Raw genomic sequence first — 14,268 nt, 5'->3', positions numbered from 1 at the left:
GTACGGCTCACCTCACCTTGACATTCCATAATGTGCACTGGTTTGTGTCGTGACTGAACCTGGCCCAACCCACACTCTGTTCTGGTGCTCAGATTCACCAGCGGGTGATGTGAACTGGTTCAGCCTGCTCTGCCCCGACCTATGCCAAATGTGTGCCGGTGGGTACCTTTCCCTGGCCTGGTCGGGCTTGCTTCCTATCATGGTTCTTATGCTCACCTGCAGGGACTGTGTCCCAACAGAGGAGTTTCCCAAGCTCCTCCATTAGAACCTCTCCCTATGCCAGATCTTGCGCATACCAGGGGGTCCATGTACCAGCTCTGCTTAGTCCACCTCCTGTCCTGGTAGGAACAATGGCCTTTTCTTGCTGGCTTTCAGTCCATTCTGGTTCTTACTGTTGGATGTTTTAGCCCAGCCAAGGTTTGTCCATATCCAGACACTGCTCACACATGGCTCAGTAGGGACAGAGACCTAGCCTAGTTCATCCTACATCTACCCAGGTCCTCCAGAGCACCAGATGGTGCTGGTGTCTAGCCTGGCTAGGTATACCCAGCCCCAGTTCACACTTGTGCCAAGGGAGACTGCAGCCATATCCATACCAGAATCCAACCCCCATACTCTCCCGTGGGAACCCCAACCCAGCAAAGGTGTTCTCTCACAGCTCCCAAACTGAGCCTCCTTCCAGCCCTAGATTACATGTGTGCCAGTGGTTGCTCTGACCCAGTTGGCTTAGCCCCTCACCTATCTCAGCCTTTGCCTTTGATGCTGTGACTTAGTATCCCTGGCTTGTGAAAACCAGTTGGTTTAAGAGCCTAGTTTGGCATGACATGTGCTCCATCCTGATTTCTGTTTTGCCTTTTTTTTTCCTGATTTATTTTTTTTTTAAATTGGTTACATTGCATTATGTGACACAGTTTAATAGGCAGTGGGATTCCCCCCACCGCTCCCCAATCCCCCCAGCCCTCCCCCATGGTGGACTCCTCCACCCTGTTGCGGTACCACAGTTCAAATTCAGCTGAGATTCTTTCATTGGAGCATCTACCAGGCATAAAGTCCAGCATCATATTGTCCAGATAAGTTCATCAGTTCCTTGGGGACACCATCTCTGGTCTGAAGGTAGAGCTGGCAGAGTGTTTTTGACATTTCAAAGGATCTGGATTGCTGCCACTCTCACCGCTCCAAGCACAACGCGGTCTCTGGAGAATCCATAGACCATAGTCCATCATAGAGTCTCCATTTGCCCAGCACTTACATTGCCAACTCATAGCTGAGGTGGTTGATCGACCTGCTCTGTCCTCCGTCAACTGATGGTTAGCGTTCTGAGTCCGAAAGCTCTACTGGGAAAATCCCCATAGAGCTTTTCTCCGAGATGTTCCCGGACCAAACTCCTGTATGTACTGGCAAGAACCAGGCCTGTCACAGTCCATCGCCCCGATCCGCTGGCAGTTGCATTTGCTGGGCTGGTTCTGTCTTCAGCCCCGCCTTTATTTATTACAAAGTCAGATATATAGAGAGGAAGAGAGACAGAGAGGAAGATCTTCTGTCCGATGATTCACTCCCCAAGTGAGCCGCAACGGCTGGTGCGCGCTGATCCGAAGCCAGGAACCTGGAACCTCTTCCAGGTCTCCCATGCGGGTGCAGGGTCCCAATGCATTGGGCCGTCCTCAACTGCTTTCCCAGGCCACAAGCAGGGAGCTGGATGGGAAGTGGAGCTGCTGGGATCAGAACCAGTGCCCATATGGGATCCCGGGGCACATTCAAGGCGAGGACTTGAGCTGCTAGGCCACGCCGCCAGGCCCTCTGTTTTTCCTTGTGAGTTGAGGTTTGCTCGGCCCTGCCGAGTCTGTCCCCATCCAGTTGCAGCTCCGCCCACCCCACATCCTATTTTAGGATGCACATTCGGGTGCTGCTGCCTTGATCTGTCCAGACTGTTGTCGGGTCCTTTACCCGTAAGTGCTGGTAGGTTCCATGGTCACACCCAGCTCAGCCCATCACCACCCCAGCTCATGAGCTAACCAGCAGGACTTGTATTTCCACAGGGTTTGGCCCACACTTCTTCCACAGAATCTACCCCTGGACCTGGTTCTGTCACATGCTGGTTAGCGTCTTGACCCTGCCAGGTGTGACCCATCCAGGTACTGGTACCTAGCCCTGCCAGGCAGGCCCCCATCCATAGCTTTTGTGTGGACTGGTGTGTGGCAGTCAGTGATATGCTAACAGCCCATGTCAGGATTCCCATGTGGTCTGGTGAATCAGTCTGGCCCAAATAGATCTTATGGACTTTCCCCCTCCAATCCACCAGGTCTCAGTCCCCATGCTTGCCAGAAAGTTCTGTGACCCCGATGCTAGGAATCACCCAGAATTCATCTCTCACCTACACTCACACTGGCCTTATCCCTGGATGTGCTTAGGCAGCAATTACATATCCTAAAAACCCCAGAGCTCACTGCCAGGTGGCCAGCAGGCAGAGCCTGGCACTGCTTGGTACTCTTGCCACAGAAAGCCTAGGACTGGGTCACTGTGGCAGAGCAGAGCCTGGGCCTTAATCCAGTTCCCAAGTTTCCCACATGGCATACTTACCCTGAGGGAAGAGATCTCTCGGGCCTGGAGAAAGCCTAGGACTCATCACTGCCTGGCGGTGAGTCCCCAGCATTGGGTCTGGCCTGGCTGGGGCACCCCCCCAAAGCTACCACACTGCAGGGGGCTCCCTTTGCTCCAGCCCCATGGCCAAACACCTCGTTTGCCTCTTTGAACCTCTAAGTTTTTCCCAGTCTTGGAGATTATGAATAGCTGCTGTAAACATTTGTGCATAGATTTTAATGGGAATATGAACTGTTGTTTCTCTAGGATAAATATCCAAAAGCGGGATTTTGGGGTCATATGGGAAGTAAATGTTTACTTTAAAAGAAATTGCCAGACTTTTTCTGAGTAACTGTACCATTTTCCATCTTTTTTTTACTTTAAAGATTTATTTATTGTTACTGGAAAGGCGGATGTAAGGAGAAGAGGAGAGACAGAGAGGAAGATCTTCCATCCAGTCTTTCACTCCCCAAGCGGCCGCAACAGCTGGAGCTGAGCCAGTTCGAAGCTAGGAGCCAGGAGCTCTTCTGGGTCTCCCACGTGGATGTATGGTTCCTAGGCTTTGGGCCGTCCTCGACTGCTTTCCCAGACGACAAGCAGGGAGCTGGATGGGAAGCGGGGCTGCTGGGATTAGAACCAGCGCCCATGTGGGATCCAAGTGTGTTCAAGGCAAGAACTTTAACCACTACGCTATTGCGCTGGGCCCCATTTTGTATCTTTACCAGAGGTGTTTCAGAGTTCTAGTCATCCTCCTCATGAGTAGTTGGTAGTTTACTTACCCACAGATGAGTTACTGTGTACTGTGGTAGTGTTTGACATTGAGCTTCAGGTACATGTGGGCCGCCTGCATGTTTGCCTTCATGTGGTGTCTGTCCAAGCCTTTTGGCCTGTTGAGTTACTTCCTTCCTGGTGAGTTTTGGGGTTTCTTTATATTCTGGGTATCAGTGTTGTTCTAGACTGTATGTGATTTGCATATATTTTCTCTTGGCCTTGTATTTATCTCTTCTTTAAGAGTATCTTTCACAGCAGAAATGTTGTGGACTTGATGAAGTCTAATTCACCAGTTTTTGATTTTTCACATTCTAATCTGCTTTTGGTGTCCTGCCTCAGAACTCTTTGCCCAAACCGAAATCACAAAGATTTTCTCCCATTTCCCGTGTCTTCTCTAGTGTTTTACAGTTTTACGTTTCACATGTAAATTGTGACAGCTTAAGTTGGCTTTTGAGTAAGTTGTGTTTCAATTGAAGTTGATGTTTGCATGTGGCTGGCCAACTGTCCTAATATTATTTGCTGAAAAAAATTTGTTCTGTGACATTATCTTAATATTTAGTCAGAAATCAGTGATCCATGGCTGTGATGGCCTGTTTCTGAACGTCCTGTTCTGGATCACTGGGCTGCTTCTCTGGGTTTCTGGGGGAAGCACGCTGTTTGGGTTCCTGTAGTTTTATAGTCGGTGTTGAAAATGGATGGTATGAATCCTCTAACTGTATTTTTGCCTCTGTATATGCATTTTAGAATCATCTTGTCAATTTCTGGGAAGTGAAATCCTACCGGCATTTTGGTATAGAATTGTTGAGTGATGATCATTTCTCTCAGCACATGAAAACTGTTCAGTCCCTTCTTTCTTGCTTCATTTTGATGAGAAAGCTAATCGATTTGAATTGTTTTATGTATTACACTATGTAACTTTCCTGCGGTCTACAGACATCATTTAGCATTTTAAGTGTAATGTGTCTGAGTAGTTAAGGCCTTGATATATTTACCTCAGTATATATCTACATAAAGAAGTGTTGTCTTGGGCCTGGCGTGGTAGCCTAGTGGCTAACGTCCTCACTTCACACGTGCCAGGATCCCATAGGAGCACCAGCTCTAATCACGTTGGCCCTGCTTCCCATTCAGCTCCCTGCCTGTGGCCTAGGAAAGCCACCAGAGGATAACACAAAGCCTTGGAACCCTGCACCCACATGGGAAACCTGGAAGAAACGCAGGGGCCACTGAGGCCACTTGGGGAGTGAATCAGCAGACGGAAGATCTTCCTGTCTGTTTCTCCTTGTCTCTGTACATGTGACTTTCCAATAAAAATAAATAATTCTTTTTCTTTTAAATAGAAGTGTTATGTTTACTGAGAGTTTTTTCCAAAAATATTGTCCCAATATTTTATCTATGGATGCTTTAAAATCTCTTTTAGGGGTGGGTATTGTGGTAAGTCAGTGCTTGAGACACAACAGTGGTGCGTGGGAGTGCGTGGGATTGAGTTCCACACTGTTTCCAATGTACTTTTCTGCTAGGCAGCAGAGGATGATGGCTCAAGCACTTGGGTACTGCCACTCATATGGGAGACCTAGATTGAATTCCAGGTGCTGGCCTGCCCTACCCATGATGTTGTGGCCTCTAGGGCATGAACCAGAGGATGGAGGGTCTTTCTCCTTTTGTTTCTCAGTCTCTTCCTTCCTCTGTCACTCTGTTTTTCAAGTAGTGAACAGATAAGTCTTTTAAAAATAGCCTGTATTGGGCCCGGCGTGATAACCTAGTAGTTAAACTTCTCACCCTGCATGTGCCAGGATCCCAAATGGGTGCCAATTTGTTTTCTGACTGCTTTGCTTCCCCTCCAGCTTCCTGCTTGTGACTTGGGAACAGAATAGAGGACAGCCCAAAGCCTTGGGACCCAGCACCTGTGTGGGAGACCTGGAAGAAACTCCTGGCTCCTGATTGGCTCAGCTCCAGCTGTTGTGGTCACTTGGGGAGTGAACCAGTGGACGGAAGATCTTTCCCTCTGTCCCTCCCTGTCTCTGTAAATTTGACTTTCCGATAAAAATAAATAAATCTTTAAAAACAAAGCAAAACAAATAGCCTGTATCTAGAAACGTGTGTCATCTTAGCATTATTGTCTGTTGTTGAACGTTTCCAATGTGAGTTAGGCTTTCTCACATTATCTTTTCCTGGAAATAGTCATTTTAGTTGGGTTTAAGCCACCAGTTCAGACCAGCCTTCCTTTGACTGTGGTTTCAGCATCGATTCTGTTCACTATTCAGACCCACCCCAATTGTGTACGACCTGGTGATCAGTCTGGGACATCAGCAATACTTATTACTCAGTTCTGTTCTCATTCGTTTCTATAAAAAATTATTTTATTAAAAAATAGAAAAAAAGAAGGGATAAATTAGCTGATACACTTAAATCTACACCAAGAAAGAAGGTGCATTCAAGAAGGAGTAAGTGAAGGCAAAATAAAGACTTTGGTATTTTCTTACAAAAATTATTTTATTTTGTTTAATTTTATTTGTAAAGGAGAGTGACAGGGAGAGAGAAAGAGAGAGAGATCTTGTATCATCCAGATGGCTGTAACACCTGAAAACAGGAGGCTGACCCTGTATCCTGATCTTCCAGGTGCAGTAGTAGGGAGCTGGATCAGAAGCAAAACGTGCAGCCCTGGACTTGTTGCTCTGACACAGGATGCTGGTATTGCAGGCAGCAGTTTAGGCCACTGCACCACGATGCTGGCCCATTTGTTCTGCTGCTAACATCTTTGGTCTATTGTTTAGAGTTATAGCCACCCACACGCAGTTTTCAGGGTGGGCAAAACTTTATGTGGTTTCTTTTCCCAAGCTTCTCATTCTGAGATTTTCCTGGTCCTTTTAGCTGCCTTGAGCCTTCCTGTTTGGTCCCCTGACCAGAAAGCTAAGTCCTTTGTTACCCCAACCTTCCTGGCGTATGTGGTGCTAAGTAGTAGGACAGAGAGAGAAAAAAAAAGTCACGGGGGCTCCTGTACAGGAACTTTTACCTCCTTTGGTTGTTTGAGGTGCTTGTTGGAACCCGCTGCTATGGCTACTGCTAGGGCACTGGCTGGTGCAGAAGGATGGACCCACGGGAAGGGGAACAAGGCAAGGTAATCCCTTACGTTCTCTGAGGGTCAGGAGCTCTCTTTTCTGTCCTTTGACCTAAATACTAGAGCTTCCCCTAGTCCTGCCTCCATGCCCTGGGACCCTGTCCTGGTTTTCAGGGAGCCTTGGACCCAGCCCAGGGGCTGTGGGAAAAAATCTGAGGATCTCATCACTGGCCGAGGGCAAGTGCTGTCGAAGTTCCTGTCTGCTTGCCCGGTCTACCTGCTGCTGTAAACTTTCCCAGAGTCCAAGGACAGCTGTGCGTTGCTGTCTAGGTTGTATATTCATGGAGACAGAGACAGGATGGAGCGTTTCTATTTCCTCATGTTCTGAACTGAAACCTGCATCTGTTTTGGTTGGTTTCTTATTTTGAAAGTCTGTTGTAAAAATACATGTCCATTGTAGAAAACTTGGAAAATAAAGGTTAAGGTAAAAGAAGCTAAATTCTTTTTGTAAATCTACGAGCACTCATGAACTTCTGATACTTTGGCGTTGGCAGATAGTCCTTTTAATTTCATACATATGTTTTTAGTTTTAACAATAAAATTAGATAATAAAATCATGTGCTAATTATTTTAAGCAGTAGTCTGAAGACTTAGATTCTGTTGAGTTAAAATTTTTTTCTTCAACTAAACTTTCTCTTTTCTTAATAGGTGGAAAGTCTTTATCCTCAAATTGGCTGGGTTGAAATTGATCCTGATGTACTCTGGGCCCAATTTATTGCTGTAATAAAAGACTCAGTCAAAGGTAATTGGATTTATAGAAATAATAACCTCTGCTATATATTTTGTTTATAATAAGAGTTCCTAGTTTTCTTAAGTTATAATATGCATATAGTATTTTACTGGGGTCATAGTTTTCTGTATTTTTAATGTGGAAATTTGTGATTTATCAGGAGCTACTTTATCCAAGAACCTAACAGCATGTGTCTCCTCTTGTTTGTCTCTTTGTGGCTCTGATGGAGCAAGTGTTCACCCTCCTTTGTGCCAGGTTGTGTAGCTAATGCCTCCTTCATTTCCTGTTGGGGACAAAGTACCAGAGGATCATAAACAAAGTTACTAGGTATAGTTCCTGCTCTGATAAAGTTTACAGCTGAGTTACCTTCATTGTGAAATGGGTTTTTGTTTAGTTTTCTGTGTGGCTGCTTGAAAGAGTGCTCTTGCTTCTATTGAATCTTTGCTGTTGAGGAGTGTTTTCACTGCAACCTTGTTGAAGAATATGACATATGATGATAGGTAAATGTATATTTGAAAAATTACTTGACCTACTCTTTAGAAAAATTATTTTTATTGGGAAGGCAGCTATAACAGAGAGAAGGAAAGATAGAGAGAAAGATCTTCTGTCCACTGATTCACTTCCCAAGTAGATGCAATAGCCAGAGCTGAGCCAATCCAAAGGCAGGAGCCAGGAGCTTCTTCCGGGTCTCCCTCGCAGGTTCGGGGTCCCAGGCTTTGGGCCATCTTCTACTGCTTTCCCAGGCCACAAGCAGACAGCTGGAAGGGAAGTGGAGCAGCTGGGACACAAACCGGTGTTTATATGGGATCCCAGTGCATGCAAGGTGAGAATTTCAGCCACTAGGCTATTGTGCTGGGCCCATGACTTAAATTTTCTGGCTGAATTGTTTCACCTCATCTTATTAGTTTGAAACATTGCAAAACTTATTAAAAAGCTGTAAAAATATTATGGTAAAAACCTATACGCCTTTCTCTTACATTCAAATATATTTTGCGTCATTTACCATTCTTTATAAACTATTTTTTTTTAAAGATTTTATTGTTATTGGAAAGCCGGATATACAGAGAGGAGGAGAGACAGAGAGGAAGATCTTCCGTCCGATGATTCACTCCCCAAGTGAGCCGCAACGGCCGGTGCGCGCTGATCCGAAGCCAGGAACCAGGAACCTCCTCCAGGTCTCCCACACGGGTGCAGGGTCCCAATGCATTGGGCCGTCCTCGACTGCTTTCCCAGGCCACAGGCAGGGAGCTGGATGGGAAATGGAGCTGCCGGGATTAGAACCGGCGCCCATATGGGATCCCGGGGCATTCAAGGCGAGGACTTTAGCCACTAGGCCACGCCGCCGGGCCCTTTATAAACTATTTTTATTCCAAGCCTTTCAAAGCTTTATTCTCACATAATAATAAACTGCCACTTTGATGTATTGTAGTGTTATCTCCAAAGGAAAGGAGTGTTTTCCTATATGGCCACAGTGCAGTTACCATGCTCAGAAAATTTAACATGGACGCAGTTTGTTTTGTAGTATTCAATCTTCATTGTTCCCTCTTATCATTTTAAAATCTAGAATCCAACCAAAGATGAGGCATTGCATTTTGCTGTCAATCTCTTTATTCATCTTTAATCTAGAACATGTTCTTTTTGATACTACGGTTGTTTTAACAGGTACAGACCAAATTGTTGGACTCTACCCTAACTTTGGAGTTGTCTAATTCTATCCTGTGATGAAATGGTGGGTAAATATATTTTTTAAGATTTATCTATTTTTATTGGAAAGTCAGATATACAGAGAGGAAGATCTTCTGTCTGATGATTCACTCCCCAAATAGACTCACTCAGTGGCCAAAGCTGAGTCGATCCGAAGCCAGGAGCCAGGAGCCTCTTCTGGGTCTCCCACATGGGTGCAGGATTCCAAGACTTTGGGTCGTCTTCAGCTGCTTTCCCTGGCCACAGTCAGGGAGCTGGATGGGAAGTAGAGCTGCCGGGATTAGAACCAACACCCATATGGAATCCTGAGGCATAATGGCAAGGACTTCATCATCTAGGCTACCACTCTGGGCCCATTGTAAATATTTTTTGGAGAAATTATATATAGGGAGTAATTCATTTTCGTCAGAACTCAGATTGAAAGTGTTCCATAATGCAACAAGGTGAAGCAATCCACCATGGGGGGAGGGTTTTGGGAGGGGCAGGGGGAATCCCAGTGCATAAAAAAATGTATCACATAATGCAATGTAATTAATTTAAAAAAAAAGGAAATGCAATAAAAATATATGTCAAAAAAAAAAAAAAAAAGAAAGTGTTCCATGTATTCCCAGCTGGGTAAAATGTTTTTAAAATATTCCATGTGGGCCCGGCGCGATAGTGTAGTGGTTAAAGTACTGTAGTGGGAATGCAGTTGAGGACGTACCCAGAGCTTTGGGACCCTGCACCTGTGTGGAGACCTGGAAGAATCTCCTGGCTCCTGATTGGCTCAGCTCCAGCCGTTGCAGTCACTTGGGGAGTGAAGCATCAGATGGAAGGACTTCCTCTCTGTCTCTCCTCCTATCTGTGTATCTGACTTTCCAATAAAAATAAACAAATCTTAAAATATTCCATGCATGCGCACACAATTGAATTGCTATATTTTGTGAAAGTTGGTTTATAAAACTATGCTTATTTAGTGCCTTGGCATCTGTTTGTGCTGAAAATAAGGTCTCACCTTAATAGTTACCTTTTTTTCTTGAAAGGTCCTTTATTGTGTTAACCAGGCTTTATTAAGGCTGCCCACTGGGGTGTTGTGGTGTAGTGGGTTAAGCAGCTGCCCACAACACTGGCATCCCTTATGGGCACTGGTTCAAGTCCCAGCTGCTTGACTTCCAATCTGGCTCCCTACTAGCGTGCCTGGGAAAACAGGCACCCAAATGGAAAACTCAGATGGAGTTCCAGGCTCCTGGCTTCAGCCTGGTGCAGTCTCAGTTATTACAGCCATTTGAGAAGTGAACCAGCAAATCAAAGATCTCCATCTCTCTGTTGCTGTCTCTCTTCTATATAAACCTCTGCCTTTCAAAGAAATAAACTAATAAGTGTGGAATGGTTAACTATTTAGGCTGTGAAATTAGCCGAATGAAAAGCCTGACCTTTGCCTAATTAAGATCTAATTTTTTTTTTTAGATTTATATTATTTATTTGAAAGGCAGAGTTCCAAAGAGAGAAGGAGGGAGGGAGAGAAGGAAGAAGAGAGCAAGAGTGAGTGAGAGAACGAGACAGAGAGAGAGAATTCCATTCACTGATTTCAATATCCTGACTGTCTGCAGTGGCCAGGGTTGGGCCTATCTGAAGTCGGAAATCGGCAGCTTCTTCCAGGTCTCCCCGATTTGTTTTTGTTTTTGTTTTGCAGTTTAAGGTTAGGGCTTATCACCATGGTGACAAACTTTGAGAACAGATCTCTGAGACAGTGGCCTGCGACTTTGCCAGCTCTTGGCTTTGCTGTGCTTTTCCTTCTGTGGTGGAAGGCAGCCCGACTGCAAGGCCCCCAGCAGACGGTCCATCTCTCCCATCTCATCACCTCAGCCTTCACTCACAGGAAGCACTTTCTCTTTTGCTGGCATTCAAGTCTTTCTGGCTCTGCTAATTGCTTAGCTATTCTGGAACGTTCTTCTTTTCCCTCTGCTTCTCTTTGGTGTTCTGCTTCACTGCTTGCATGAAAGTTGTTCTGAAGTTAATCAAATCAGTAAGAAAAAGTCTTTCACTGAAACTTTCTTCCCATCAGTGGCGTGGTGTTCCATTCTATTGTGGTATACATTTTCCAAGTTTTCATGTAACTTTGAAAGGTTATTATAGTGTTTTACGTTGATATCAAAGCTGGACATCTTTGTCATAAACCTGTCATGTGAGTCCTCAGGGAGGACAACTTGTTTCCTGTGTCTCATTGTGTGACCAAGGCCATTAGCAGGGGACTGGAAGAGCCAGTATTTTAGTATCACCAAGGAGAAAATTCAGCCTAACCTTGAGGAGTAGTTTTTTTCCTGACATTTAAAGAAAAGCACTTGTTTTTAAAGATTTATGTATTTTTCCTTGGAAGAATTTCAGAGAGAGGGACAAAGATGTTTTCATCTGCTAGTTTGCTTCTTAAAACCTCGATTTTGTTGCTACTAGCATATGTTCTTTTTTCTTCTTTAAGTAAAATACTTCAGATCATCTTAATGTCCTATTAACTTCAGTTATTATATTAAAATGGCAAACCCAATACCTACTCCAAAGACCTGAAGCTATTGAAACTCCTAGAAGCATGGAGGAGACATTTCCAGACTTTACTATGGAGGCAGGCATTTGGCATTGTGGTTAGTATAACTAGTTAAGATGCTTGGGTCTCGTATGAGAGTACTTGGGTTTGCTACCCATTGCTACCAGGCTCTTCCTTCTGAACTGAGTTTCCTGCTAATGTGGATGCCAGGGTGCAATGCTGCTGGCTGAGGTGGTTGGGTTTCTGTCATCTGTGTGGGGAACCTGGAGTGAGTTCCCACTTCCTGGCTGCGGTACAGCCCAATTCTAGCTGTTGTGGGTATCTGTAAGGGAAGATCTGCTCCCCTGCTTTCCCTGTCAGATAAATGAAAAAGGCATTGGTTTAAGTAGTCATTTTCCAGGTAAGACAGATGCACAGACAACAAAAGCCAAAATAGGCAGGTGGTGTTCTGTCAAACCAAGAAACTTCTGCACAGCAAGGGAAATCAGAGTGAAGGTACAAACTAGCAGGATGGGATAAAAATAACTGCAAAATATTCATCTGAGCAAAGATTCATATCTGGGAAATATGAGGAATTTTTAAAATCCCATCACACATACAAGTAAAAATGAGTAAATGATCTGGGTAAATGTTTCTCAAAAGAATATATAAAGGAGCCAGTGCCATGGCTCAATAGGCTAATCTTCCACCTTCAAGTGCCAGAACCCCACATGGGTGCCAGTTCAGGTCCTGACTTTTCCACCAACTCCCTGCTGATGACTTGGGAAAAGAGTGGAGGTTGGCCCAGGGCCTTGGGACCCTGCCCCCACGTTGGAGACCTGGAAGAAATTCCTGGCTCTTGGTTTTGGTTTAGCTCTGAGCCTTGTGGAGTGAACCATCTGATAGAAGATCTTTCCCTCTCTGACTCTCCTCTCTGTGAATCAACCTTTCCACTCAAAATAAATAAAAAAAGAAAAGAAAACCTATAAATGCCTAGATAGCTATATGAATAAGTATCAGGGAAATGCATATCAAAACTATAATGAGAAATAACCTTACCCCAGCTCGAATTTTTTTTAAAGATTTGTTTATTTGAAAGACAAAGTGACACAAAGAACAAGAGAGAGAAAGAGACTGGGAGATTTTCCATCTGCTGCTTCACTCCCCAGATGTCTACATTGGCAAGGGCGGATCAAGCTGAAGCTAGGAGCTAGAACCTTCTTCACTCTCATGTCCGTGACAGAGGCGCCCACACACTAGCGCCATCTTTTGTGACTTTTCCAGCACATTAGCAGGTAGTTGGATCAGAGGTGGAGCAACTGGTACTCAAACCAGTGCCCTGTGGCATGCCAGTAATGCAGGCAGCAACTTAACTTACAGTGCCACAACACTAGCCCCAGTTGGAGTGACTTTTATGAAAGAAGAAAAAAAAGGTGCTATTGAGAATGTGGAGAAAATGGAGCTCTTCCTTTAAATTTTTATTGTTCATTTTCATTTTATTGGCAAGGCAAAGAAAAACAGCAACAGAAGAATATCTTCCATCCACTGATTCACTCGCTAAATACTCCTCAAGCATGGATGGGCCAGGCTAAAGCCAGGAACTCTGAACTCAGTCTAGATATTCTATGGTTCCCAGCTGGATCCAACTACTTAATTTAACATCTGCTGCCTCCCAGGGTTCATATTAGTAGGACCGTGGGTTGGAAGCGAAGTAGCTGGTACTCAAAGCAGCCACTCTGATACAGGATGTGGGCATCCCAAATGGAAACGTTAAGTATTGCAGCAAATGTTTGCTGCTCAGAATGGAGCTTGTCTACACTGTTAGTGGGCATATAAATGACTGCTGCCAGTTTGGAGAGCTTCAAAGTAACAGATCCCATTATATGATCCAGCAATCCTATTTCTGAATACATATCCAAAGAAAATGAAATTGCATGTGCTGGGATCTCATATGGGTGCCAGTTCATGTCCTGGCTGCTCTACTTCGCTTCCAGCTCCTTGCCTGTGGCCTGAGAAAGCAGTCAAGGATGGCCCAAGTGCTTGGGGCTGTGCACCACAATGGAGACCTGGAAGAAGCTGCTGGCTCCTGGCTTGAGATTGACTCAGCTTCAACCATTGTGGCCACAGAGGAGTGAACCACCAGATAGAAGATCTTTCTCTCTGTCTTTCCTTTTCTCTATCTGTTTTTCAAATGAAAATAATAAAATTCACAAAAAAGGAAAGGAAACGTGCATATGCGAGTGCTAAGAGAGATACAGTCTAGTGGATGAGGTTGGTTTTCTCTCATTACAGCCCTTGTGTTTGCTTCTGAGCTCTGGCTCCCGGTTACAGCTTCCTGTTAACTCGGACTCTGGGAGGCAGCAGGGATGGCTAAGGATGTGGGCTGTCCCAGACAGCTCCCAGCTTCCGCCTGGCCTAGCCCTGGCCATCGTGGGCGTCTGAGAAGTGAGCCAGTAGATGAAAGTGTTTCTCTCTCTCACACACATGCACACACAGTTTTAAAAAGAGAGATAAGAGATATATTCATATAGTTATCACAATTCACAATAGCTAAAATCTGAAATTAGCTTAAGTGCTACCAGTGGATGAATTAGTTAAGAAAATGCAGAAACTATCACCATTGGCATACTACTCAGTAGTATAAGTGAATGTAATCTAGTCAGTCAGAGGGAAATGATGGAACTATAGCCTATCGTGTTAAGTGAAATAAGCTAGATACACAGGTTGACTAAGAAAAAAATCAGTTGCATATAGAATAGTGATAACAAAAAGTTTAGATATGGGACAGAAGGTGACAGAAGGAGACTGATTAACAGTTGGATAACCAAAAACAGGTACGAAGGCTAGATTACAGAGTTCTGTATATACCGCACA

The 14,268-nt window shown here is 44.7% G+C and overlaps 1 protein-coding gene across 1 annotated transcript in view; it reads left to right on the top strand.

The window, feature by feature from the left end:
• GK5 (glycerol kinase 5) overlaps positions 1-14,268 on the top strand; it is an 86,604-nt gene that overhangs the window by 8,923 nt on the left and 63,413 nt on the right. Inside the window, exon 2 of the mRNA XM_058661389.1 lies at positions 7,112-7,205. Within this exon, the coding sequence (XP_058517372.1) occupies positions 7,112-7,205 (94 nt within the window). The remainder of the gene's footprint in view (positions 1-7,111; positions 7,206-14,268) is intronic.

This window comes from Ochotona princeps, chromosome 3, assembly GCF_030435755.1.
Source record: "Ochotona princeps isolate mOchPri1 chromosome 3, mOchPri1.hap1, whole genome shotgun sequence".
In the NCBI taxonomy this organism is placed as follows: domain Eukaryota; kingdom Metazoa; phylum Chordata; class Mammalia; order Lagomorpha; family Ochotonidae; genus Ochotona; species Ochotona princeps.
This window is presented reverse-complemented; position numbering and strand designations above follow the sequence as displayed.